The sequence below is a fragment of the Zeus faber genome, assembly GCF_960531495.2.
Source record: "Zeus faber genome assembly, chromosome: 12".
Classification (NCBI taxonomy): Eukaryota; Metazoa; Chordata; class Actinopteri; order Zeiformes; family Zeidae; genus Zeus; species Zeus faber.
The window spans coordinates 20,473,414-20,501,126 of NC_137196.1; the positions used below are offsets into that span (position 1 = coordinate 20,473,414).

Genomic DNA, 27,713 nt, shown 5'->3' on the forward strand with positions numbered 1-27,713 from the left:
GCTGGAAGTTCATCTTGCATGCTCGCGAAAGGGGGAGGGGGGGTGTTTCTTCTCTTCCTCTTTTTTTTGGGAGATTAGGAGGAACACCCCGGGATGTGAACACCTTATCTCAGCCTAATCCACGAGCGCACACAGTCGCGAGCAGCCACAGTAGCGCGGCCCAGAGGCTTATCCTCCTGGTGGGAGGAGCTGACATTTACTCTGCAAATTCACCTTTGGTTTTCCGCCACTGGATTCATGATATTTCTCTTATCTCCACCCTCCATCGGAATTTTTCATTACCGCCGCATTGTGCACGACTCCTGTCGCGCCCCGCAAGATTCGCCTTCAGACAATTAAGATTGAGTCGTCCGAATATTTTGGTCACGCGCCGGTTGATGTGTGTTGAAACGTTAGAAATATGTAATCGTAGCGTGGATATGCATTGACATTTTGGATGTGAGCGTTAGGTCTGCGCGGTGGTGGCGTGCGGTGGGGGGTGGGCGAGCGCCCGGCAGTCCTCTGGCTGCAACGCTCCAACACCGGGCTTAATTAATGTTTTGCCCGACTTGCTCCAATTCTGTCAATCCCTAATTCCAGGAGGGATATTATCCTTTTTCCCGTTAATAAGTTTTTAAACATATTTTCAATTTACTTGGGAATATGTAGAGATTTGCTTAACATGTTTAATATATCGACACAACTGCTCTCCCAGGGAGGAAAAAAAAAGGAGAAAAATCAACAGCTGGAGCCAAATTAATTCTGATGGAAACATCGTTCCCTCTCATTTGTGTTCATCCCCCCAAAAATTGGTTCTTGAATTTTTTAGTGCAAAAAGTGGGCCTTGTAGGAAAACTACAATTACTGTATTATACAATTGAACCATTGTGCAGGAGGGTCTGAATAGGCAGTATTTGGGTTGTCGAGCCACTTGCCTTACCTAGCACCAGATAACAATAGTACCAATTATTGCATAATTGGGACTATTGGAAATCCTTTTGCAAAATAGCCGGATTACTTAGTTATGATTCCATCCAAATTTGAGGGGAATGCGTTCCCATCGGTTAAGTTGAGGAAAAGGAACCGTCAAACAGATTTTTTTATCGTGGGCTTACACTATCATAGCGGCATAAAAGGAAACAACAAAACACAATTATCTTGTTAATTGCAATTACTGTCATGACAATCACCTAAAATGGCATGACTCAGGAGGCCCCACGCTGCCTTCCTCTAGCCCCACTTCAAGCCAGAGACACGGCAGATTCCAAGCCACTGAGCATGCATGATGGTAATGCTCCATAATATCTCACAGCACAGTGTATGATACTCAGCATAATGAGGGAAAACACTAGAAACCCTTGATAAACCCCCCAAAACGAGACAAATCACATTTTATTGTCGCTTGCTGAGAGAAGTGCTTTTATTTTATTTTTTGCGTGTAACTGTTAAAAAAAAATGTACTTGAGAGTTTAAAGATGGGAAAGACTCTAAAACGATGTTTACAGAATACAAAATTCCAAACTCTTGCCACGACCGACCGGATCTGGGCGCCTCGCCTCGGAAGCGCCTCCTGAATTCGGCGAAAATAAATGCGATCAGCTGAAGGCGCATCGTTAGGCGCCACATCATGGCTCCCGGGACCTGGCGCCGACAGCGCGGCGGGGCCTGGCCTACTCCCTGCTTCCTGCTCCCTGCTCCCTACTCCCTACTCCCTACTCCCTACTCCCTGCTCGCCTACACCCTACTCCCTGCTCCCTGCTCCCTACTCCCTACTCCATGCTCCCTACTCCTTGCTCCCTGCTCCCTGCTCCCTACTCCCTGCTCCCTACTCCCTGCTCGCCTACTCCCTACTCCCTACTCCATGCTCCCTACTCCTTGCTCCCTGCTCCCTGCTCCCTACTCCCTTCTCCCTGCTCCCTACTCCCTACTCCCTACTCCCTACTCCCTGCTCGCCTACTCCCTACTCCCTACTCCCTACTCCCTGCTCCCCCTGCATTCCCCTCACACTGATGGTGGCGTCTGCCCGAGGACAGCGCCACGTAAGGAGGAAAGGTGTCTCCGGCGCAGAGACAGATCTGCAGAGACAGGAACCACTTGGCCGGACCGACGCCTCACTCGGGTGCCCGCCGCCATTTAACAGCCTTCCCCTTGCGAAAGCTGACATTTCCGTTCTACCTCGTCTCATCTGACTCATTGTCCCCGTCCGCTCTGCTGGGGCTGTTGTGGCATGGCGTCAGGGAAGGGCAAAAAAAAAAACCTAAAAAACAACAACAACACCACCACCACCGCACACACAGTACACAGAGGCACAGAGATGTCAGAGGCAGGGGTGGGGGCTGGGGAGCTTACTCCCAAGGACACACTCAACCCCTTCGCATGTGCATCTGGCGCTCGGGTCGTCCTTCCGCCGCAGACAGCCAGACTCGGCCAAACCATAGAGCGATAAGTGGGGAAGCTGCCTCGCTCTCGAGGGAGAGCGCTGAGGCTGATGAGCTCCCCGCGGCAGTGCGGATCGGTGGTAACCATGGGCAGGGATGTTTGACATGATAAAACAACCTACCTCCCTCCCCCCCCTCCCTGCCTCCCTCCCTGCCTCCCTCCCTGCCTCCCTCGGTGCCCGGCAGCAGGACTTCCAGGGGGGCGGTGGCTGTGTGGGGGGGCTGAGCTGCCGAAGCGCTCCCCCCCCCGTCTGCTCTGGATCCTCAGTCAAAGGGGGTGTTGTCAGCCATGAGGGTGTTGCATCCCTCTCAGTCCCTGCCAACGGAAGTGCTATTACTGCCTGCCAATGCCCCAGGAAAAGAAAAAAAAAAAGAGAATACCCAATATGCATATTATTCTAATACCAGCCGTCAGTGCCTGGAATTACTTGGCATGATCGCATAATGAATGCAGTGCCTTGTAGGTTTCTACATAAAGCTGTTTTGCTACTTGGATGAATAATTCATAGTCGCCCTCGAGGCAATAAATCAGCCAGGCAAGAACTAAGAAAATTAGCTACCAATTAGTGTTTATTTATGGTCATAGTCATTTTTTATCCTCAGCCTCGCCGCCCCAAAAAAACACGTTTCCAAGTAAAGTTTCGCTGACCCCCGCCGACCTCGAGGAGGCTGCCGACGGCGGGAGGAGAGCCGACGGAGAGGAGGGGGAAGGAAGGGAAGGGGGTTGAGTCTTTGGGCGGATCGTACACCGCCCTCCCCCCCACCCCCTCTCTCACCTCACCTCCCTCAGTGGGGATATCGGGCTCGGCGACGCCGAGATCACCGGGCTCCCGGACGTACAGTAGGGGAGTCGGAGTCGGAGCGCGGATTGATCCGAATCTGGCAGCAAATAACGTCAGTGACACTTTGTTTCTTAACTGAGGGGAGGTGATATGATGTGATGCAGGGGGGTTTGATAGCGCCGCCGCTGCCGCGAAGATAAAGCCCACACACACACACACACACACACACACACACACCTCCAGCCATCTCCACCCCACCCCGCCTCCCTCGCCCTCCTCAATGCACTGGCAACCTGCCCACACACATTGGTAGTCGCTAGTTGTCACCGGAGCGAAGCGTCACGTCGCTCCGATTCGCAGGGCCCGTTGTTGAAAGTGACGGCGAGTGCCAAGGAGAAAACCCTCACCACGGATAAATGGACACTGAACAGCATGTGAACAGAGAGATTTAAAAAAAGAAAATGGTGGCGGCGGCGGCGGTGGCGGGGGGAATAAAATAGTCTGCCCGGGAGACCAACAGCGGAGCCCTTTGTGGACGGGGATCTAACCGGGGTGAGGGGACGGAGAGGAGGAGCCGCTGCAAAAAGTTGCCACAAACTGAGTCTTCTGAACTCCCTTTCACCGCCGAAATCCCCTTTTTATCATTTATTTTTTTTTTTTTTTTTCCCCCCTTCATGCGCACCTTGGGGAAATGAAGATTTGCCTGAAGTTGAATCGCTCATGCCCGCACACAAACACACACACACACACACACACACACACACACACAGCAACACACACACACACACACACACACACACACAGCAGACACACACACACACACACACACACACACACACACACACAGAAATTCTGAAAATTCAGTCGCCACTTTCAAGGTCAATGAGTAGGACATATATCTCCAGCTGATTCAATGAAAGACAAACAGACAGGAGTTGAGGGCGGTGTTAAAAAAGAAAAATCGAGACAAGCTGTCAAGAGGATTTAAAAGTATATTTTTAAAAAGGAGGATAGCTCTCCGGAGTGGACGTCCTCCCTTTCTTTCGTTTGTTTGCTCTGATCGCGAGGAAATGCGCTAGAGTGCGGAACATCAGAGCCGCGTTGAGTCAGACTCGATGTGACAAGATGAGGAAGGCCGCGTGATCAGCAGCGCCTTGGTGCAATCTGCTTTCATTTGCTTATTCTTACCCCGTTTTTGATTTAATTCACTCTTTTAATAATTTAATTATTCGACTTTGTGAGTACATTTTGCTTTGTTTGCTTTGCTTCTATTGTTACTATGTGATGGCCTTTTAGTGTAAAGCACTTTGTTACATGTCCTGTTTGATAGATCCTATACAAATAAATGTAATTATTATTATTATTATTAATAAAGGAAAACTATTTATTTTAACCTAAACCTTATTTGATTGATTCGTTTAAATTGATTGCGTGTGGAGAGAATAGTTCTAGCCACGCTGCAGTACGTACTGTAGTACAACGACGCAATTGTGACCCTTTAATTAACGTTCATGCATTTCCTTTGTTTTACCATGGACTTAATATAACAAAATGCCCCATTGGAAAAATGTCCTCCCATATTAGTTGGAAGGAAGTTAAAGTTGTGTTTGTCGGGATTTACACGCAAGGTAGCCCTGCCAAGGCCTGTGTCGGACTGCGTGCCGTCCTTCAGCCCCAGCTGTTGTCGTAAACGTTCCGTATCCTGAGTGATGTTTATGGTCCAGCGTCTTGAAGTGTAGCTATGAACCTCGGTCAAGGTTCTGTCGTCCTCGTGTGTGTAAGGCACCCTGTCAGATATCAATTTCCATTGTTCCATTGTTAGGCAATGCCTCCGCGCGTCCACTTTCGGTCGTAAAAACTGACAGTCCCCAGCGTGCCGCTGACGACTCGAGGGAGGGCGGCACTTGTCGCAAGCCATTTTGGTTTGTTCCATCGGTCTCATGTCTAAGTGGCTGCTGCGTTGTGTCTCAGCCGGTAATTAGCCTCAGCCCTGGCAACCTGGATAACGCAATTATATCTGTGGGCGCCGCTTTCTTGCCTCATAGCCGCAGCAATAATGAATGAACCGCGGGTTAATGAAATGTGTGTGTGTGCAAATGGCAGATGCCTACGGTGGCCCTGAAATGCAAAACACAACGCCAAATAACAAAACACAATGACATCAAACTCCTTTACCTGATGGAAAAGGTGGGTGCCTATTGTCAAGGAGGATCGTTGTTGATTGGATGATTTAGGTCAGTCGGCTTGGGCAGAATGACAGTTACATAAATCGATAACCGAGTCCACCGATCGGCAGTTGACATTAATGACAGACAATTATTTTATTATTTCTTTCATCCGCCAGGAAAAATGCGAGCATTGAAACAGTGTACCGTGTAAGTGCAGTACACAGTGGATCTGTCACAGGGCTTTGTGAGACCCTCCTTTCTGTTCTAACCAGAGTTTCCGTTGGAAAACATTGGTGCCCGTCCACGTGTCCGGGGAGATTTTTTAATTTCCTGGACAAATAGGGAAGATTTTGGTCAAATATTATCTGTTTTTATTGAGCTTAAAAACATTTGCTAGGCAGGTTATATAAGGAATTAAATCGTGGAGGCATGTAGATTATAATATAAAATAAGTCCCGTTAAGCTATTTTAAAAATAAATAAACTAATTAATATATTGAATATTACTACTTGAACTCGAATAATTTCCATTCGTGAACAATTAGTAACAAGTGCAGCCGCTTTAATTAACATTTCACTAGAATACAATTTAGATCAAATCAAAAGAATAATATATATGACAAGTAGGTTTCAGTGAATAAGTGAAAGTTTGTGGTGTTTTCGTAGGGACGTCTCGTCGAGTGGGAGTGACCCCATTATGCATGGTGCTGCTTTTTTTGTTTTCGAGCAAAATCAAAAGTAAAATAAAAAGTAGTCAAATAAAATACAACTAAACTAAAAAACACAACGTTCTCAATGTGTTATCTGAGAGAAAGGGAGGAGAGCAGCAGACGGAGATCGCAGCCGCAAATTACGCATGGAGAGGGAGACAGATCTAGACCTGATCTAAGGTCTTCTATTGTGTGGCCTTCTTTCTCTCCTCCCGTGACAAGTGAAATGTGACTCCACAGACTGCGCTGCGACTCCGCTGGGCGCACCACACTTTCACTTTCAGTTTTGTAGCGTCCGTTCAGAAGTATAGAAGTATAGAAGTATTAATAACACCCTTAGTATTTTACAAATGACTGTTGTTTTATTTGATGAACGTTGGCACCGATACACGAAAATGTAGTAAAGTGTTAAAAAGTGTTATTTCTATAAAAAAAACAGAAAAAAAAAAAACACGGTGGGGGCTGGGGCAAAAGCTGCTTTCACACATGCACTGCAACCCTGAAATTATCTGGACTTTCCCTTGATGAGCTGTATGTGTGTACGCAAATCTCAGAATCATTTGACCCGGACATTACCCAGACTGTACCCAGCCAGCACCCTAGTACAAAGTCTGGGTAATGTCAAATTGAGCGGTTTGTGTGAACGGAGCAGGTAATTGTCTGGATCATTCACAGGAAGCGAGTGGGTGTGTTGCGTGTTGATGACGTCTTTATCATGCGCCAGTTATTTAACTTTGTGCGGATCTTCGTGCACGGAGCGCAGCTGCTACGTACTCGCTTCTGCTTTTTTTATTATTCCTTTCCAATCCCTTGTTTCCCTTGTTGCGGATACGTGCAAATACATCGAGTATCAATGCAAAAAAAAGCTCAACTACTGAGTCTGTAGCCTTTTTTTAGCCAATTTGGGTGTACTGTAAAACTCTGCAGCTTCCTTGCGTCACGTCCTGCCTCCTGTGCGCTCTACCCAGGCTGAGCCCCTCGACGAAACCAAACAGATTATTCTCAGGTAGTGTTAACCCATCTGACATGGAAAATCTCCATTTTTTTGCCACATGTGTGAAAGGGTAAATCCGGACAATGTCCAGACAATCAGGTCCGGGCATTGTCGGGATTGCGTGTGTGAAGGCAAGCTCGAGTAATGTAATCGGTTTTTGTCCGAACATCGTGTAACACCGTTAACACGGGTAACCGTGGCAACCATATTGTTTACTCGCAGATCTCGACGGCCCAACATAACAACCATGCAGATGCATGTCTGATCACCAACACGGTATATGTGGGAATGCCTTGAGTAACATGCGCAGTGGCCAGTATTTATGAGAGGTTTGGGGGTGACCAGACGTGACCATATCCCCTAAATCATCCAATCAGCAACGATCCTCCTTGTTGATAGGCACCTAGAGTTAATGTCGTTGAATTGTTGCGTTTTTTTGTTATTTGCCGTTGTGTTTTACACCCCCGTAGATGCCTCTTGAAAAAAGTTTCAGACGCCTAATTCATGAGGAGTCGAGGCCCTGGGATCTAGCGATTTCTCAGCATAAAAATTGTAAAACCAAAGCTCATCAATGGTGTCATAGTGACACAGCAGTCGAAAATTGTATGCACACTGGAAAAATAAAGCCATAGCAGGGTTGCCTAATTTGTATTTCTTTCCGGGGGAAGAAATTGCTTCAGCGCCTCTTGTTCTCATCACATTCTGATTTGTCTTGTAGATGCATGGGAAGTCTGCCAACTTTCTCAGCTTGTGGGACTTTCTGCTGCGTTTGTTTGTGTATGCATGAGATTTCTTTCCAAAATACCAGTGTGTTTGTGAGGAGTTGGTTCGGGAAGAGCATTGAAAAAAAAAAAAAATGTAATTGCTGAACATGCAAATGCTGAGGTTGTGCTGTTGCTGCGGCGTCTCCTGTCTAATGACAGGTCAGCCCAGCAGATGGTTGTAGCCTAGTGGTGAGTTTGGTGGCTGGCCCTCGCTTATCCGGAACTTTCCCGTCGAATCCACGTTGAGCCGGACATATTTGTGTGCGTGGAGCCGATGCCCTGTACTTTTCCCAAATTGTCTCAGCATATGGCAGGAGACAACATGGGGCCTAATGCCTGCATAAAACATCCTTTTTACTCCACTCTACCTCATTACTCTGCCTGCAAACAGCTTTTTTCCTCCAGCCTCCATCTCATGAGTCAAGAGTCAGTGTTTCCTATTTCTTTGCTCGTCGACTAATTATCTAGAATCGTACTTGTCGAAATTGTGAAACAGTTTTTTTGGATGGCCGTTTCCTCCCATCGCTCAAACAAGGCCGTGCATCACCGCGGTATTACCTCTAATGGGAAACACGTAATTTGAATCCGCTCTGAATTCGGGGCTGCAGTGGACAATTATTTGCGAATCGATTCATCTGTTGATTTGTTGATGTTTTTTTAATATTTTTTTATCATTCAATTCATCCATGCTATTTTATGATTTGAACCACAAAATCAAGGGGTATGCTTATCAAAAACCATCTGAACCCAAACAGACATTTGAAATGATTCAATATTTCTAAAATGCACCTTTTTGTTTATATTAATAATAATATTATTTATTATATCTCAATATTTTTGATTGAATATATACCTCCACCAATTATATAATGCAATTAAATTTTTTTTTTTCCTGCATATGCTTTTTTATTATTATTTTTTTAACAATACACTATTTTCTAGACCTTTTTTAGAAAAGCCTTGGGTGTCCACCATCGCAGTTAATTTCACCGCGGTCCCTAAATGAGGGGAGCGTTTTTGAAACCGTGCCCTTGCGGTATTGTATTTTCCTTCGACACGTGAGCGTCTCGGCCGTCCCCAGAGCTGGCAGCGATCACTTTTCGTTTGAGGACAATATCCCCACTGCAGTCACTCCTCCTTACTTTATCTTTATCCTTGCTGTCGTTCTCTTTCTCCTCTCCGTCGTGGAAATGCCCGGAGGTGCTACAGTGTCTTTTGCAGCTGTGTGTAAACTGTGCGGGAATTAAAGTGGCGTCAAAAAGGTTATCAGTTCGCCTGGTTCTCTGGGAGACACAAACCGAGCTTGTTACCACAGGATTTATAATCAGAATATTCAAAAATGGCTTCTATGTTGAGCAGCTTTATTTTTCGTGGATACAACGCCCATAGAACTGAATTTATCACACGCTGCCTGTTAATCAGAATCAGAATCAGAATCTTTTCATTCAGCCGTGTACATTCACATTCATTTCCATACATCACAAGGATTTGTTGTGGTGAGGATCGGTGCGTTTCTGAACAGATAATTATCATAACCAGTTTGGAGCAAGACAAAAAAATATCCAGATACACAAGAAATAGCCAGATATATATATATATATATATATATATATATATATATATATATATATATATAAATAGCCAAATATATAACAAATAACAAAATAAAAAGAAAAATAGATAAGTATACAAAAAAAAAAGAAAAATAGCCAAACATACAAAATATAGCTTGAATAAAGCAAAAAAATTGCCTAATTGACAAAAATATACAGAATATACTAAATGTGATTCTATTCACAGGTTGCTAGTATGGCTGTGGGTATAAAATCTAAACATAAATATGCTATAGATGCATTTACTGTACTGGATCAATAACAGATATACAGTATATGCAATAATACGGCAGTTGATTACAGATGTAGTTGTTATTTGGTCCATAATTCACACCAGGCCTACAGCGTGCCAGTGACATCTTGGTCCGTTGTGTCAAAACAGTGCTGTATGTAGCTGTGAGCTGCGTTAGTGTCGGGGTGTGAAAGCTGTTTTTAGGAGCTTTCCTTGTCTCATGATTGATTTATCTCTTCCGGCGCGGCCAACGCGGCCCCGTTGGGCCCCGGAGATGGTCAAGCCGACCACGCCGCTCAAAGTGATGTTTGACTGGATGAGACACTTTTGCTGAAATGTTGAAGTTCTACAAGAATCGTGACCTTCCCGGTCCTTTGATTGATACAAACTTTTTGAAAAGGCCCCCGAGTTCAGACAGACACATTTTTCCTTTTAAGACTGCGATAAAAAAAAAAAAAAAAAAAAAAAAAAAAAAGTTTGGGGTAAAAATGTACTCATGTTTTGCCTATGTAAGACCCCCCAGACCTCCATTCAGCCAGGATTGGTACAAAAAAGTGTTTTCACTTTAGCTGTTTGGCCTTGGACGTGAAAAGATTCTCAATATTTTTATTATAATACAAGGTCATCAAGGTTTAACCCAAATCAAACTGGATATGCGATAATTTCTGATGATCTATTACATTTCTATTTCAACCGGGAGAAAGTTTCCCCCACGAGGCACCGTTTCCTTCCATTTCAGCTCCACACGCACTTGTTTCATTCCAGGGGGAGACGGGAAATAAAGTAAGAACACAATGTTGTGGCACGGTGTGCGCATCGTCGGTGCCATCGGGAGAGTGAGACAGGTGTGCAAAATGTACCCCGAAAATGGACCCCTCCCCCTCTGTCTGTCTGTCTGTCTGTCTATCTATCTATCTATCTATCTATCTATCTATCTATCTGTCTATCTGTCTATCTGTCTGTCCGTCTGTCTGTCTGTCTGTCTGTCTAGTATCAGTTTAAAGGTGCAATTTGTTTTTATGCTCTTATTTTGCAGACAGTGTATGTCATTTTAGCCCTACTTACATGTAGAAAATGTGGTACTGGTGGGTAACTGAAGCTATATGAATATGATGATGTGGCGTGATGCCTAGTGTTCATCATTTTAATGTGAAAACAATAGAAATATAATAAAGTGTATAATAAATATAAAAAAATAATATTTATTATATTATATTTATATTTATGTACAGAAATGTGCTTAAAATAAGAAAACATAACATACACGTAGGCAGTGGCAGTGCAGGATTGAACCAATGTGCCTCACAACAAGTAAAGATTATAATATTATGAAGTTGTTTTTACTTCTCTATTGGTTCATATCGTCGAGTGGCCCACTAGTCTAGTGGTTCTATTCCACAGTACTTTGGAATATAATGTATATGAGAAATAGGCCAATGTACTTTCTGATTAAGTTTTTCATTACGACAGTGTTATTTAGTGCAGGTAGCCTCCTGGAAAGGCCCTAAGCTCAAGTCAGTATTCTGTCCGGCTTCGACCACTGGAAGGGCGTGTCCGTCTCACTGTTCGTGGCTGTTGTCACAGTAATAATGGAAAATCCTAAAGTGTAACGAGAGATCACGGCGTCGCTCTGCTCCAGAGGGTTTCTGTGCTTCCTCCCTAATCCCGGTGACCATTCAGCCGGGTGCCGCAGCTCGACCATAAATTTATCCTGCAAGGGACACAATAGAACGCTGCCAAGGTTAGGAAAAAGCCAAATCTCCCAAGGCAACAACCTGCCGGAGCTCGACAGCTTTTCAGCACAAATGAAATGGAGGTTCAGCGCTGGAGGTTACGGCGGGACAGTCGGTGGCGAAATAAAATAGGTCAGGAGCCTTCATGCAATAATTGGCTTTAATAATTAAAAATATTAATGAGGCATTAAGCATCCCAGGTGAATTCCTCTTTCTCCGTTGAAGACTTATTCATGTCATCTGACTGTTTGAATAAAGAACAAATCAGGTGAATGGTGTCATTTGTGTGGCTGCATTGTGTCTCACTTCCCCATGTTTTATTAAAATGAATCGATCTGAAGGATATGATGTGGCATTCACAATGTGCCGCTCTCGTGAATAATTTGATCGTGACTCTCAGCGGGAATATTAATAATGGGCGGTGGGCAGGATCTAAGGGTCTATTATTTTTCTCCGTTTCCTCATTGAATGAGCAAACAGACTTTGTTTTCTTTCTGATTTCTGATTTGATTTCTCCGTTTCCTAACTGCGTAACGGGGACACTTTCTCAGTCACTCTCTCACCTCCCCCCACCCGCCAACATGTGAATAATCCAATCGATATTTCTTACTGCCCCACCAATCAAGGCATTGTAGAACCAGGCCTGTGTATGTTTGTATTCTAGCTAGTGTGTAGGACAGAGGCTTATTAACACACACACACACACACACACACACACACACACACACACACACACACACACACACACACAAATACATACACACCACAGTAGGAGCAGGCATTAAAATTTAAAACTTTTCTAGGAATTATATTGATTATTGAAACCTGTCTTGTGATTCAAGACCAAGGTTTGACATCTGGGAAGTATTACAGGTAGGACTTAATGTGCAATAATACTAAAGCTTGGCAGAGGCGTTTGTTTGAGAGCGGTGGGCGACCTTTTAACTCAGCATTTTTGATATAAGATATGAAACGGTCAAGTCAAGATATTGCTGTTGGCCGCCTTTCAAAATCAAAATAATGCGTTCTCCACTGCCCAGAGAACCCAAAAAAAAAAGAAAAAGAAAAGTGTCCGGTCCGGATTATTCCGAGCCGCAGACTGACCTCAGAAGACACACGCCGGGTCTGAAACACTCTATATTCTCTATGACACTTTATATTCCAACTCCACAGGACAGAGAGCGACAGCAGGCGTGTCCAATATACAGCATTATTTTTCCTGCAATACAATATTAATGTGGATAATATCGGGAGCCATGCGAGATGAAAGTATCCTTGCATAAGTGGGGTTTTTTTGGGGGTTTTTTTGGGCTTATATGAATGCAAGGACCATCCGTCGTCCAGCACCTTTGTGGGCTTTCCGGCGACCTGAAGCCGAGCAGATTTCCCTGTTGGCGAGCGCCTAGACGCCGGCACACACACTGATTTTTAAAGTGGGCTTATGTGCCGCTGTCTTCCACACCCGCGCCCTCCTGACCCAGGAGGATTAAGCCTGGCCACAGGGTTTTTCGTTTCTTTCAGGTAGCAGATTTATGGGGCTTGGGCAGAGAGAAACAAAGGACCCGGGCGCTGTTTGAAGTGTGGAGGGGAAGACCCTAAGACGGCTCTTTGAACGAGCACTCGGCGGAATAGAAATCTCTCTCCGGCCCACACCTGCCACGGCCGGCGCTCGTATCCACGCCCCCGACCCCTCACCCCCCGCGGACGGACACGGCTCTCCTCCCTCCCTGTGTGTATGAGTGACAGATTAAGACATTTTTTTATTTATTTTTTAACTAATTAGGGCCTGGGTTGTTGGACAGGAGCTCACGATTCGATTAGATTTCAATATAAAGTGTCACGATTCAATTCAATTTAATCCTATATTAGTGCGATGGCTCACGACACAAATTTATAGTAATATATTGACATGTTATACATATTGAATCCGCATCAGAATGAGTTTATTCTGCCAAGTACATTTTCATATACGAGGAATTTGTCATACAGTATGTCATGGTGGTTGTGGTCGGTTGGCTGATGATTGCATTTCTCTACAGACAATTAGCATAAAAAATTTTTTTTGAAAAGTATAAAAAATAAATGTCAAACATATATTAACAGCCTAAATACTGAACAGAAACAGCCAAATGAACATAAAAAATATACGGAATATACAAAGTGTGTGTATAAAATGGATTGCAAAAATATTTGTTACTATAGTGGTATTTATTTTAAGTGGAAAAGTGGTTGCATATCTTCCAAACAAAGTGTCAATATTATAATTTTCATATCGGAAACAATAGAATTGAAACAGAAACAGAAAAAATTGAATTGAATTGCATCGCTGGAGTGTTGATGTTTTTTTTCCCCCCTATTTTATTTCCAGCCTTGTGAAAAAAAGAACGTTTCCCCACGTGGATCCGTTCTTCGCGTCCTACAATGGTTTTCCCGGTGCTTTTGCATGCGACCTTGAATTATTTCCGCGCTATGAAAAAAACATTTGTTCCAGGCAAAACCAACAACACATGTTAATGTTCTTGTTTGTTCCTCCTCCTCTAGGGAGAAAAAAAGAAAACTCAATCTAGCTTAATTTCTGGCATTGTTACTTGCACATTTCACAAATTGGAGCCCGGGAAACTCGGAGGGAGAAATGGGGGAGAAAAACCGCCGGCGATTTAATCTCTGCTGCGCGTTTAGGTGGGTTTCGGGCGGAATTCAAAGGCGTGTTGATTTATCAGATTTTGGGGAGAATTGAACGGCTTCAATCTAAAGAGGTCTCTCCCCCCCCCCCCGTTGGAAGAGATTGCTGTTTTCTATCGGGGGGCGGAGGGGGGGTGCCGGGGGAGCTTTCATCATTGCGCGCAGTCTGTTTTCCCTCTGTCTTTTTTCCGGCAGACTCTCTGGCCAGGTGCGGATCCATTTTTTTTCCGAGGGAGGCCTGGGAGTCTTCTCCCCTTCCCCGACTTCCATTGAGCCCCTTTTCATCTGCGGCTCCAGCCAGGTGGCCCATCACACGTGATCGAACGTTACGCCGTGCCGCGGGGAGGAGGCTTTGTTTTCCAGATGCGTGCTGTCGAGCTGGGAACCTCGTTGGGGAAAACCCATTCAGATGGGCGTGGCAGTAGGATGGGAAAAAAAACAAACCGAAAATAAAAACGAACGAGCGTGGACTTCACCGCGGGCGGAAATCATGATACGTGGGAAAATGGTTTTACCATTTCGCTCGGCAGAAATCGCTGGAAATATCTGTTTTTAAGGAATGATATCCAGCTGTGGAGGGATTGACCGTTTGACCGAAATTATGCCAAGTCCCGCCTCCCTTACTTTCTGTAGAGTCCTCCCGTATAACACCACTTTCCAGGGGTTAAGGAGAGCGTGTGTTGGCATCACAAGTCCCCCAACGTCCTCTTTTTCCTGGTGTCGTGAGTTATGAAGCGCTGTTCTTTTCAGCCACTTTGTCAGAATAAATAGCGACACAGTGACAGTTAAACACGGATTAGTGGATGGCTCTGTCAATTATTCTTTTGCAAGTGGTGGATTCAAAAACAATCGGTTTATCTCAAGGGGGAAGATAATTAAGATCTATTGTTTAATTTCAAAATCCTGTTTGCTTGTTTTTTTTTTTTAGATTTCACCCATGCATTTTGTGAAATGTTCTAAATGTGAATAAGAAGGCATGCAATTAAGAATTGTAGAATTGCTCGTTCCATGTCTTGCATGTGGCTCTTTTTGCATCTCACCTGCAGTGAGTTGTTCGATCTGCGTCTCGTCATACGCATGTGCCACTCACCTGATCTACCAACATAATATCTTCGCTAAGATACGAGACAAGATCATCTTGGATTTTGGTCATCGTGAAAATATAAGCACCAAAATAAAAGCACCAAAAAAAAAAAAAAAATCGATAAAATTGTGAATGTCAAGGCAATCATCAAAAATATCGTGATATTTGGTTTCGTCGTGATGGCCCCGCCCTCGTAGAATACACCCCAGGATGGGGAACAGCGGTCGGAAGAGCAAGGAACAGGGCGGGGCATTGGACTGGAGTTCCATAAACACGGTCTCCTCCCCCAATTAAATGACTGAATGTCGGAAGCCCCCGTGGCACCCCCCCCACCCCCCCCCTTTTTTTATTATTATTTATTTTTAACATTATATCAAATAAGCGGAGATTTTAATGTCGGGAATGCCGCTTTTTGTACCCAGCCACCGTATGATTTCCAGGGCGTGTGGAACGCCGGGCAGAGCAGAGCCGACCGTCTTGCTTTGCCATTCAGTGCATCGACAGACATTAGGCTGAATAGAACACAGCCTAATTCGTTTCCCTCTCTCCGGAGGCCGGCGGCAGCGAGACAGACAGCACCTCTCTCCGCCGATAAAGAGGGGGGGGAACGATGACGCCCCCGAACAATGGGGAGGAGAGCCATTGTCAGGCCGGCGTTGTCTCTGTCGAGCCGGAGCCGGAGTACACCTCCGACGCGCCGCGCTCCGCCTCCCTCATGCATTTACATGAGCACAGCAGGTGGTTGTCCTCAGTCTTCCAATGAGATTAAATCTGATCCCCGGCACGCCGCTGTCGCCGCCGCCGGAGCAATTGCTCATCCTGTCGAAAATCAAAACCGTGATTTGAGTCGCGCCCTAATCTGCCCGAGCGTTTTTTTTTGTCAAGCGCCGACGCTAAAACGGACCTCCCCGACGCGACGAGTCGACCCCTGTGTTTTTCGTCGTCTTTTGTTTTGTTTTTTTTCCCGCCGCGGGCTCAGTTCTACCGAGCCTAACTAAAAGAAGTGCGTATTCCCCCGCTACTTTTGGAATAATGACGTTAGAGGATCATTGCCGTCTCCCCGGTTTGATTCGACATTCATCTCACTCGCTGCCTGGCACATTATGCGAAATGGAGATGGATTTGAAGTCATTTAGCAGATATTCCTGTCGGGGCTCGGTGGAAGGAAAAAAAACCGTCGGGAGGCTCGTTCCTCCGACGCGCGGCTCGAAAATCATCCGTCATGGTTTTAGCATTTCTAAGCAGGAGGCTGGCTGCCGTCTCTGATGCGCACGGAGCGTCGGGCGTACGGCCATTTCGGTCGGGGACGATCTGCGTCCTCTCGCCGCGAAGCCCTCCCGTCGCCGCGACGGTCCTCCGTAGCGTTCTGAGCCGATTATTTGACACCACGCCTAAGTGCTATATTTTCAAAGCAAAAACAATCACGGGCTTGCGCATTCTGCACTGTCAGCTGCCGGCGTTATTTAAAAATCACAATATTCCGCCGTCACATGCGAGGCTCTTAAGTCAGCTCTGCTTTTGCAAAACGCCGCTGACAAGTGCGCGGCTCAGCCGGGGCGGATTATCGGCGGAGATCTCCACTCCCGGCTTCTTTATTTCGCGGGGAATCAATGCGGGGGAACAGCAAGACGTGATTGATCATGATATTGAGATTGATTGTCTAAATCCCTTCCCAGGGTTGAAAGTCCCCGAACAGACAGTATATACGCACGCAATTCGGCGCCGAGATAGGACCTGGCAGGAGCCTCCGATAGATAAGTGAAATAGGGCCGAAGCGAAAAGGCCTCTCGGTCCCTAAGGGGCTTAGCCGCAGGATTCTAAGCTCCAAACTAGCCGTGCTGGGATGAGATAGTCAACATTGTTTTTAAATTGCCCGAGATTGTCTGGGCGGGGGGCGGACAAGATGTTTGTTAAAACAAGTGCGGCCATTGAGGCTGATCGGGGTGAAGAGCAGACCTGCCATTTCCTGGACGGGGGAGGGAGATCAGGCTTGAAGGCCGGTAATTGCCGAATCGGCAACGGGTGCCGGTCTCCGGTGATAATATTCGCCCCGGGGACGGGAGGAAGGGAGTGGATTGCGGCTGAAACCCCCCCCCCCCCCCCCGTAGTCCCCGCGCGACGGCGCATTTCTAACTCGGCGGCGCACCTCGCTAGCGGCGCAGGGCGTCATGCGATCCCTCCCCCTTCCCGTCGCCGCTTGGCCCTCGTTGCCCTTCTCAGAATAAGCCTCCGTGGCGCGGCCTTAACCCTTGGATAATCGTGCAATAATTGCCGTCATATGTCATAATTACGGAGTTATTATCGTATGCGATCCGCCGTGTTACGCAACGTGTCATCCTCGACAATATTTCCCCCTTTTTCTCTGGTTTTTCCACGTGCCGGGGGGGAATTAAGACGATAAAAAGTAAAGAGGATAACGTTTTGCAGGTTTATGGTCCGTGTGGCTGGTCGCTCTTATAAATGTGTTTGGTCTCCTCCGCCTGAGATTCATCCCCAACCGGAATATGAAAATAGGAACCAGGGCTATAAACAAGGTCGGAAGAGAGCGTTTATTTGCGCGGCCTCCTTCCGCCGTTATATTTACAATCACAGGCACGGCGGCGGGGTCACCTCGTTTCAAAAACCTCCTTTATTTCATTTTTTATTTATTTTTTTGTCTCCGTGGCAAACCTTCACCATTCAGAGATTTACACTTTCAATATCTTTCGTCTTTTATTTTCTCCACAATTCCGCGGCGGCCCGTTCCGGGCGTACCGGCGGCAAACTTTTATGTATTATTTTTTTCTCGCGCGCAAACGGCCTTTAGTATCAAAAGTTTACTTTTGTTAAAGGCGCAATAACAAAAGGCCTTTTAAGTCTCGAAGACTTCGAAAATCTTTCGGAGAAATATTGGCTCCGGGCCCCCGGGGGCTGCGTCCAGTAAAAAGATGGATAGATTTCTTTGAAATGGTTTCTGCGTGAGAACATAAAGTCGGTTGTGGTGTCCGCGCTCAGAAATAAATTGTTTAATGACATATTCGGGGGGAGGGGGTGGGGAGGGAGCACCTTTTTAGCTTTGAGGGGAAGGAGCCCCGCTTCCCTTGAAAGGGGATGTTGACAGGGCGGTGCGTTGATCCTCCGCCTGCCAGATTACCCGCACCTCGCCGAGGCTTTTACACAAAGTTAAATCTCCTTCAGAGCCGGAGATCTCTTGTAGTGGCATCAATTTCGGCGGCTGTCGGCGCAGATTATATTGGGGTTGCACGGCGTGCTGGCACAGATAGAAACCTCCCCGGGTGATTGCGCTGTGATGATGCTATTGATTGATTTGGTCATTTGCATGCGTGCGCGTGTGTGTGTGTGTGTGTGTGTGTGTGTGCACGTGTCGAAGCCTCTGTCAGAGGAACGCGGGTTTGTTTGGAAGCCGTTCAATATGTCATCAGAGATCTGTTTTTTTTTTTTTTTTTTCTTTTTTTCTTTTAATTCGTGACACTGATGGTTTTCGAGCCCCAGTTTCAGGCTTGACGAACGTGCCACTGGATACGACGGTATTTTGAAGTCATTTCGATCCAGGCCGTCCGTTGAGCTTCTCGTTATAGCCATTTTGAATCTTAATTGAAGACTTTTTACGAGATTAACGAGGGCGAAATTGACAAATATTAGATATATAGATATATATAGATATATAAGATATTAATACACAAGGATTATTTTGAGGAACAATCGTTAGTACTGTGGATATTACGACCAAGCAGGTATTGAGGCCTTGAATGTTCTACTCAGTTCAGAAAATTGCGCTATTTTACGATATTACAACAACCAAAATCCCAGACGATATCTAGTCGTATATCACAATGTGGATATCATCACAGCACGTCGTCCAGCCCTAACTCATACCAAGATGACCACAAGCAGTTAAAACTGACGTCAAGACGTTCCAATTTCCACCCCCAGAGGAATGCTGGAGCTCTGAAACGAGGAATAGAGTCTCTGTGCCGGTCTAAAATGTTCTGGAAAGTGATAATAATACGTTGCATTAATGAGATGCAGCTCTTACAACATGAACAGTTCAATACCTCTTCATCAGTATTCACATTAGAGAGCCTGCCAGTTGAAGTCATTTAATGAGCATTCTTTTCTTCCTCCTTTTACTTTAGTACCTTGTCCTACTCTATTACTATATTACTCTATTACTTAAGTCGAGCAAAAACATAGATATCTCATATTTTTTAATTACCGGAAATGGCACAAAAATGAGTTTGGAAAAAATCTCGACGGTATCTCGCTGGCACCTTTCTTTGCCGCGCCGCCAGCGGACCCGCCTAATGTCTTTTGTGTTCAAATCCGCTCAAGGAAAACAGAATAATTCATGGAGGATCGGAGAGCGCGAGGATGTGCGGCTGTGAAGTCCGGAAAAGGCTCTGAAGCTTCAAACCGCCGCGTCTCTCCCGTGTCACTCTTTCAAGTCGTTATTAAACACAAGACTTGACATTTGAAAAATTTAAACTGCTGGAAATTAAACGGCAGTCGGGCTCCGCTTTGTGCATGTTTCCTCTGTGAAGGGTCTTTTCCCTCCGACGTTGCCAAAGTCTCTCATCACCCGCTGACACCGAATGCATCGCTCTCTCTTGCTCTCTCTTGGCAACGCTATGGATTTTAATATCAAATGCCGATAAAAGCTGCCTCCTTGGGTTCTGTTTGAGCCCTGCTAGGCTGCGAAAAGAATGAGGGAGCGGAGGATCTTAGAGCTATCGAGTCAAAATATTGATGCAGCTAAACCGGTCTCCCCCACGCCCAAGCCGGAGATCCACGCAAATATGCTCCAACTCAAATGTGGAGACACGGACACACACACGCACACACACGCACACACACACACACACGCACGCACGCACGCACACACACACACACACACACACACACACACACACGCACACAGTGAATATGCATATTTAAAGACAAAGAATGTCGATACCTCTATCTACCGATTGATCGATCAATCGATCAATGTAATTGGGGATATTTTGGGGATGACTATTTGTTTCTCTGGAAAGAGAATTATCACTAAATTGGATATTACAACCAAGCAGGTAGAGGTGTTGATCTACGAAGTTCAGAAAATACACATTTCGCTCCATCAAAATATAATCAAGAGAGTTTAAATAGCATAGAATTGAAAATAGCATAAGCTAACACTTGATTAATCCCCAGGTGGGAATTCATATCTGGTCTCATGTCATGATATCAATATTATACGATATACACCCAGCCTTCATATGTAGTATATGTGTATATAAATATATATGCAATATATACAGTAAATACTATATTGTGTCAGTGTGTGCATTGCTGGCAAAGTTGTAAAATTATATCTATATACAGTATGAATGACACATCGTTGTAATTCCATCTATTTATACACAGGACTCCAAGTTGATATGTCCATAGAAGGCTGCCTGAGCACACCTGCTGCTCCTCAGTGCTGCAGGGCCTCAGATTCACAGAGTTCCACACACTGACAACTGCTCCCACTCCAGAGCAACCAGTTGCTCCCAGTGCCGTCCGAGCAGCTCTGCTGGAACCAGCGTGGGTTGGTGGGCTGGGGGTGTTTTTACTGTGTTGAAGATCAGCCATTGCTGCCTAGGAGGAAGTGCTCAGCAGCAATGCTATAAGACTAAATATAGTCTGGGTTTGCATTATGGTGATGTTTATGTTGCGATATAGTTAGATGTTGTCTTTAAGGTGATGTTACTGTAAAGTTATGTCGTTTTATCATCATCCCTCTACCTGCTTGGTTATAATATCCACATTATTATTGATCGTTTCCCAAATATTTCTTGTGTTTGAATATCTTATGGAAGCACCAGTAGTCATGCCAAAAATATCGTTAAAACGATCGATATTGATGTTTTCGTCCAACAGTATTGTGATCATTATTTGATTACATTTGATTTTGTCGTTATTGCCCCACAGCCCTACACCGGATCTCCCAGAATCAAGGGGCTCCTGGCAAAACCACAGTCTCAAAATGCCTTAGTGCACCGTGTTACATGAAAAAAACACATGTTTAAGGAGCAGTAGTCCTATGTTTACGCTTTGTTGTCATGGTTATGCCCGTAGTCATATTGTCACTACTGGTGTCTGGATGCACACCTTGTTTCTAAATAAAATTCCGGTTTATTATTCTCTGCCTTCGTGTTACTCTATGAAGAAGGAGATCTTGTTTTTATTGTTTTATTTACATTTCATTAACCTGCACCAAGAAAAAAATAACCAAATTATGTTACGTTTAGTCACCATCCCCCCTCTAAAATAATCCCCTCTCCCCAACAGGATGTCATAAGATGTGACTGTACATACTCATGCTAATAATACTGTAATGTGGAAAATGTGTCCCGGTACGCTTCGGTGAACACCATTAGTGGCTGAACACACACGCGTTTAAAATAAATAAATAAATAAAAATGAAAAAGTCTTCACATTTAAAAAAATGAGTTTAAGTGCGTGGGCGGAATTGTTGCAATTCATTTTCAATTGCTATTCTCAGGCACCTGCAGCACAGCACCGGGTGGAGGGAGGAGGGGTGGAGGGTAACAAGAGCGCGCTGTGGATGATTGACTTGCCCGTCTCAGAGATCGGCGTAGCACGCCGTCGCCCACGCACGCACGCGCTCCGCCTCCCGAAACCGACCGGAGCTCTCACCGCCAGCCCGCGGATGGTCCCCAGACAAGATCTGAACAAATCGGCAACCTTTTTACCAATGTAATGATATATTGGCACTCTTCCCTCCTCTCCGCTGTGCGCTCACCCACTCAAAAAGCAGACAAAGCGGCAAATATATCATTAGCAGCTGCCCTATGAAGCTGGATATTAATTATCCTGTGTTCTCCTCGTTTGGCCACTCATTTGCACATGTACTGTAAATGTCACCACGGAGATAAATGGAAAAACAAAGACCCCGGCTCACAGCCCCTACGCCGGAGAATGTCACCGGGAGAGCTCGTAAGAGATGAGATATTGGTGTGCGTCCGCCTATAGATTGTGGCTGAAAGGCTGCCGCCCCCGAGGCAATAACACACCCGCGTCGCAGGTGCTTACAGCGCCGTGCCGAAAAAACAACCTGTAAACAAGTTGTAACACGAAACAGCCGCCGCTAATCCTGGATCCTGAACCGGCGTGGAGCCAGCTGGTCGGGATCAGCCGCACAGCGGCACCAGGGGTGTTTGGCAACAAAAAAAAACGTATGGATCGCATGTCAAACATTTCAGCCATCGGAGCCGTAGACGGACTGAAAGACGCGTCGAGGGTTTCGCGGCTCTTCTTTTACGTTCTCCTCCCGGGCATATAGGTGTACAGGAACAGGAAGGGGCATTTTGTACTAATCGATCAGGCGGTAAGCCCCGGCCGAAGCCCGGCCCTAATGGCTTCCTCGCTGTCATGTCGGAGGCAGCTCGTTGAAAGGGATTAGAGCGCCTGTGCGGAGTAAAGGGAACCCGAACAAGCAAAGTTCTGCGCCCGGCGCCGGGGAAAATAAATCAATTTCCCCGAGATGGCGGTTCAGTTTGTGAACATAATGTCTAACGATGATGGAGTTTGGACACTTCATACTTGTCATTGTGAAATTGGACTGCCGTGTTGCTAATGATGGTAATGTATGTTTCGCTTCGCCTGCTTCAGCGATCCCTCACTCTGTCTCACTTAAATGCATCTCATTGTCTGCCATATTGCATTATGAATACACCCGCTGAAAGAAAGAAAGATGTGGGGAGGGAGGGTGGTTGTAATTTATGTGTTCATTCATTTGGGCACCAAGTTAATGGAAAAGCCGTATAACAGTATAAATTTCTTCCTCTTTTTGGTCCCAGGCGATTGTGACTTTGAGAAGCCGCTGTCTACGTGCGGCTACAGCCAAGGCAGAGAGGATGACCTTGACTGGGAGCAGGCCAACACCAGGGAGAAGCCGCCGTCGGACCCCTGGATGCCCTCAGGTAAGGAACGGGACGCCCTGGGAAATGGCCGAAAAGTAAGGGCGCCGTCACCATCGCCGTACCCAAGGAAAACACGTCGGTGGTGTCGTAGCGCCGTTTTTGCACTGAAATCACCGTGCCGGCAGGAAAAGCCGGTTGCAAGAGAACTGTTCCTGTTTATTTTATAAACAGGAAGTGGATTGGAACCCAAAATGAATTCATGCAATTTAAGGGAAAAAAACAATCCGACAGACAACTATTAGATTTAATTACAAAAGTGCCTTTATTTATTCATAACATTTGAGGTTGCACATCTGGGCTCTACTGCTCATCATTCCCGGCGAGGTGTCCAGAAAACATACAGTGGGAGGAAGCAACACAAAGCAACTTTTTCACCTTAAAATAACAGCTTCAGAGTCATTTTGATGGTTGGAGAATGGCAGCTTGTTCTTGTACTATGTAACTTTGGTGTTCGGGTATGAATCCCCGGGAAAGGTGTGTTACGCTTTACGGCCTTGATGTTTGGCTCCGGAAATTACTGTTTTTTTTGGCCTGATAAACTAGACTCAGATATATGATAACCCTGCCGGACAAAATGTCCGGTAATAATGCCCATCCAAAACGTAGCCGCCCCACCTCCCCGACGGCGCGGATGAGACGGGCCAGTCTCCCCAGCCGGCGCGGCGGCGGCGGCCCTCGCTTTCATTGCGCCGGGGGGTTTGTTTCACCTTCTAACTCGCGCGTGCAAGCCGATCTGGCGGGCCAGGCACATCTGGCACCTACACCGATAGCAGGGGTGCACTCACTCCACGTGGAGTGAGTGCACGCTGAAGCAGCGAGGTCCCTGCAAGGGCCGCTGTAACCTAGGTGTAGGTTACATCTGCGTTTGTCACATAGACTGTTATTGATAAGGTTCAAATTTGTACGGTAAAATAAATTATTTTCGGACACCGGCCCGAGTTTTACAACAGTGGTGGAAAAGTGCATTTGCGCTCAGAAGCTGTAGGGGCGTCAAATCCCAGATACCAAAAGCTACATAGTGCCGCTTTAATGAGCTTGAAATATAGGAGCGATGAGCTTATATCCCCCCAAAGGACAGAAGAGTAGATCCCAACAGGTGGATGCAGGGGAGGTGGAGGGAGCGCAGCAACACAGCAAGCAAGCGGGCAGCAAAGCAGGCAGCAAAGCAGGCAGCAAAGCAGGCAGGGCAGGAGGGTCTGGCTGTTTAAATATATGATATATATGAATAAGGGCCTGGAAGCGCCATCTAGTTGTCAAGCTCCACAAGCCACGCCTCTCAAAATGTGCGACACAAAAGTAATATTTTATTATTGGGAATATAAAATTGTCTTTCAGACTCATAAGCCTCTGAATTTGCTTGTCGATACAAAAAGCCGCAATTTCACTCCAAAAATAGTTTGGAGACCCTCGCTGCGCTGGTATCCTCGACGAGAGATGCCGATGCCTCCCCGGCGCACATCGATATCCGCCTTCCAGGTTCTTTGTGACAACAACAATGGGAGTTGAGACAAAAAAAAAGCGTCCACAGTTCATTTGACATTAAAATTCTCGAATCCATTTCAATTAAAGAATTCTCTCCAATGAGCCGCGGACAGAAAGATTCATTAAAATGCTTTCCTTGTCACGTTTTGTGTCTGCCTCGTCCGATTTGTCTCTTTAATGTTTCATTGATCGCTTTTCATTTGCTTTGAAACGAGGAGATGCAACGGGGCCCCCGCGCTGCAGAAACCAAAAGAATTAGACTAATGGGACGGGTTTTTTTTTTTTTTTTTTGTCCACGTTATAACAAAGGTAGCGTCGTAAACTAATGGGTATTGTTTTCGCCTCCTATCCGCTGCTCAATCTCACCGGAGCCGCATCGCAGATAGATTGCGGTGCGGCCCCTCTGTGACAGAGGGGGAATTAATTAGCGGGCCCTCACTAATTTTAAGCAGCCGATGCACAGACCTGTACGGGTGTGTGTGTCAGATTGGTGGTGAACCGCCCCGGAGAAATTGCCTGCCACAGAGGGAGGTGGGCGGATGGGTGCGGGCGGTGGCGGTGGTGGTGGTGGAGGAGGTAGGAGGAGGAGGAGGAGGAGGAGGAGGAGGGGGTTGTCTACTTTTTTCATTGCAATTGATTTATGTCGAGACACACAGAGACCGGGCAAAGGTTAAAGCGGTAGCTTGAAAAAGCCTTAACCTACAAATTAACACCTCGCGTGCAATCTAAATTTAACATACCTGATTAAAATCCCATGTCTGCTTAAGAGGCATCCCTGATTGTGCTTTCCAGTGAGAGTGCTCTTCAGTCAGCCGCACGTCCTCCTCTCGCAGCCTGAAATGCAGGTAATTAGCCTCTCTCTCTCTCTCTCTCTCTCTCTCTCTCTCTCTCTCTCTCTCCTGTTTTCAATTTTTTCGCCGCCCGCCTCACAAAACGGCAATCTCTCTTCTTTGACCGACCGCTTTGGAAGCGATGTGGGAACGCGGCGCACTCGACGGCTGAAATTGTTTTAGGATGACTGGACGGATGGGGTTGTGGGGGGTGGAGGGGTCAATGAGTAAAAACGCACTCTCTGTGATAGCCACACCAGGTGGAAAGAGCCATCTCACCTCTGATTGTTGTGTGGCTCTCAGCCCTATTTATGAATCACCACAAAATGACCTTATCGCGTCCACGGAGCAGATTGTTATCCCGCTCCGGCTGTGCCGGCACGGAAATGGAATTAGGAGCGGCTGCGACCAGACGGCGAAAACGCGCCGAAGAGCCGTCGCTCACGTTATCTATCCAAATAGAGCTGTTTACAAGGGGGGGGGATATGAGATTCAAGGTGATTACTTCAACATGGTTCCGCTTGGCTGACTTTCCAAAGTTTAGACAAAAAAAAGTCTGGTAAATACTCAAAACGGTCTCACATCATTTAGTGGTTTTGGTTGGTGAGTGTGGGCAGATTTAAGAGATCTAGAGGGGCTCTCGACAGATGTCAACATGGTTCTGAGTATATGCATCCGATTAACACCCAACTTTACTGCAATGACAACAATACAATATTTTTATATTGCCGTCCAATTAGATTCCATGAAATGAATTCCCAACTCTGGGATTGCTTCAGATCGTTATGAAACCGGTCGACGACACCCTCAGACGGGGCGGAAAGGATGCATTTGGTGGCTGCTTCTGAGGCTCTGGACCCAATGTCCTCTTCTTTCCCTGCCTTGTCAGACGCTCCTCCTCTCACTCACTCATGGCGCAGGACAAACAGGACCAACCGGCCCTGTTCCATCCCAACGTGGAAATAAGGGATCCGCAAAAAGCACTCGGCACCCGTGGGGGTTAGGGGGCCTTGAATGTCTTGGTTGTTTTTTGTTTTTTTTTTCACCAACATCCCTAACCCTACCTAACTTGCTACATCTGGAGCGCACCCTTGTTTTTTTCGCCCACGCGCGACACTGGACTGCGCGCCGCGGCTCCCCTCTCCCGGGTGGCTCCGAGTCGGCGCCCCGGCCGCCGCTCCCCCCTTCCCGAGCCAACTGGAGTCACCCCCGGCGAAACTGTCACCGCCGGTCCCGTCAACGGCAACAAGCCTCATCTGTCCTGGATCATAATAACACGAAACGTCTCAGCCAAGACGGCACTCGGCCCGCCGATGAGACCCCAGTTGGACTGAGTTCCACGCTTCTGTCGGCGGGGGAAAAAAAAAAAAAAGAGAGGAAAAAATGGGAACAAATCGGGGCCCTGGGCACGGGCGCGTGTTGTCCGCGGAAGTGTGGAAATGGCCGCAATAGCGCATCGGAAATGTGTTTGTGTTTATTCTTCACCGCGCTCTTAATTCCAGACAAGCGCGTTCTGGGGGGAAACTGGGCGGGGGCTGACTCGGTTTGGGGGTATTAGGGGCTGCTGTGGGGTTGTGTTGGTCCAGATGCCTTTTAAAGGGTGGTTGTTTCCAGCGAGCCCCAGCTGGTGCAGAGGCAGCCACCTCCCTGATGGTGTCAACTGTGTTGCCAACAGTAGGCCGCTGCTCCCGGGCTTATCCCCAGAGACTCATTCTGAGAAATAATGGCAAGAGGAGGCAGAGAATGGAGTCCTCTAACTGAGATTAATTAGGGTTTTTGTATTATGCTAAGTAGAATAGCAAACGCAGCTACAGCTGAATGGTCTATTGTGTGTTTCTTAATGTCTGCCTCTAAATAGGTGGAAAGAGAGAAATTGCAATATTTTGTCTTGGTGCTGCATTCTGGCTTTGTGCTGATTGCCTGCCCTTGGTGGTAACGACACCGGGACAATAGCAGGGGACTGGGAGAATTGGGGTCTTCACAGGGCTGTTGATTCTTTCTCTTTCTGGCCTCTTTTTTTTGTCTCGCCAAAGGTGTCACAATGCATTCATGTGCATTCAGCTCGGTCCAACGCCCGCTACGGTGTCATTTCCCAGGGACCAACGTGGCCAGTGCGTATGGATACCTCAGAGGTGTCCGTCCCCCCCCCCCCCCGTTTTGAGCCAGTCCCCGGGAGGTTAATGAGCGCGGCCGAGCCCACGCGCTCACCAGGAGCGCCGGTGCACTTGTTTATTTCGTCCAAACAAACAAGGACAG

The 27,713-nt window shown here is 46.5% G+C and overlaps 1 protein-coding gene across 1 annotated transcript in view; it reads left to right on the forward strand.

Annotated features, from left to right (window-relative positions):
- The window catches only part of LOC307238363 (receptor-type tyrosine-protein phosphatase mu), a gene marked incomplete at its 5' end in the record, with an annotated part of 194,768 nt that overhangs the window by 17,863 nt on the left and 149,192 nt on the right, over positions 1 to 27,713 (forward strand). The window contains one exon of the mRNA XM_080011296.1: positions 23,023 to 23,145. Within this exon, the coding sequence (XP_079867422.1) occupies positions 23,023 to 23,145 (123 nt within the window). The remainder of the gene's footprint in view (positions 1 to 23,022; positions 23,146 to 27,713) is intronic.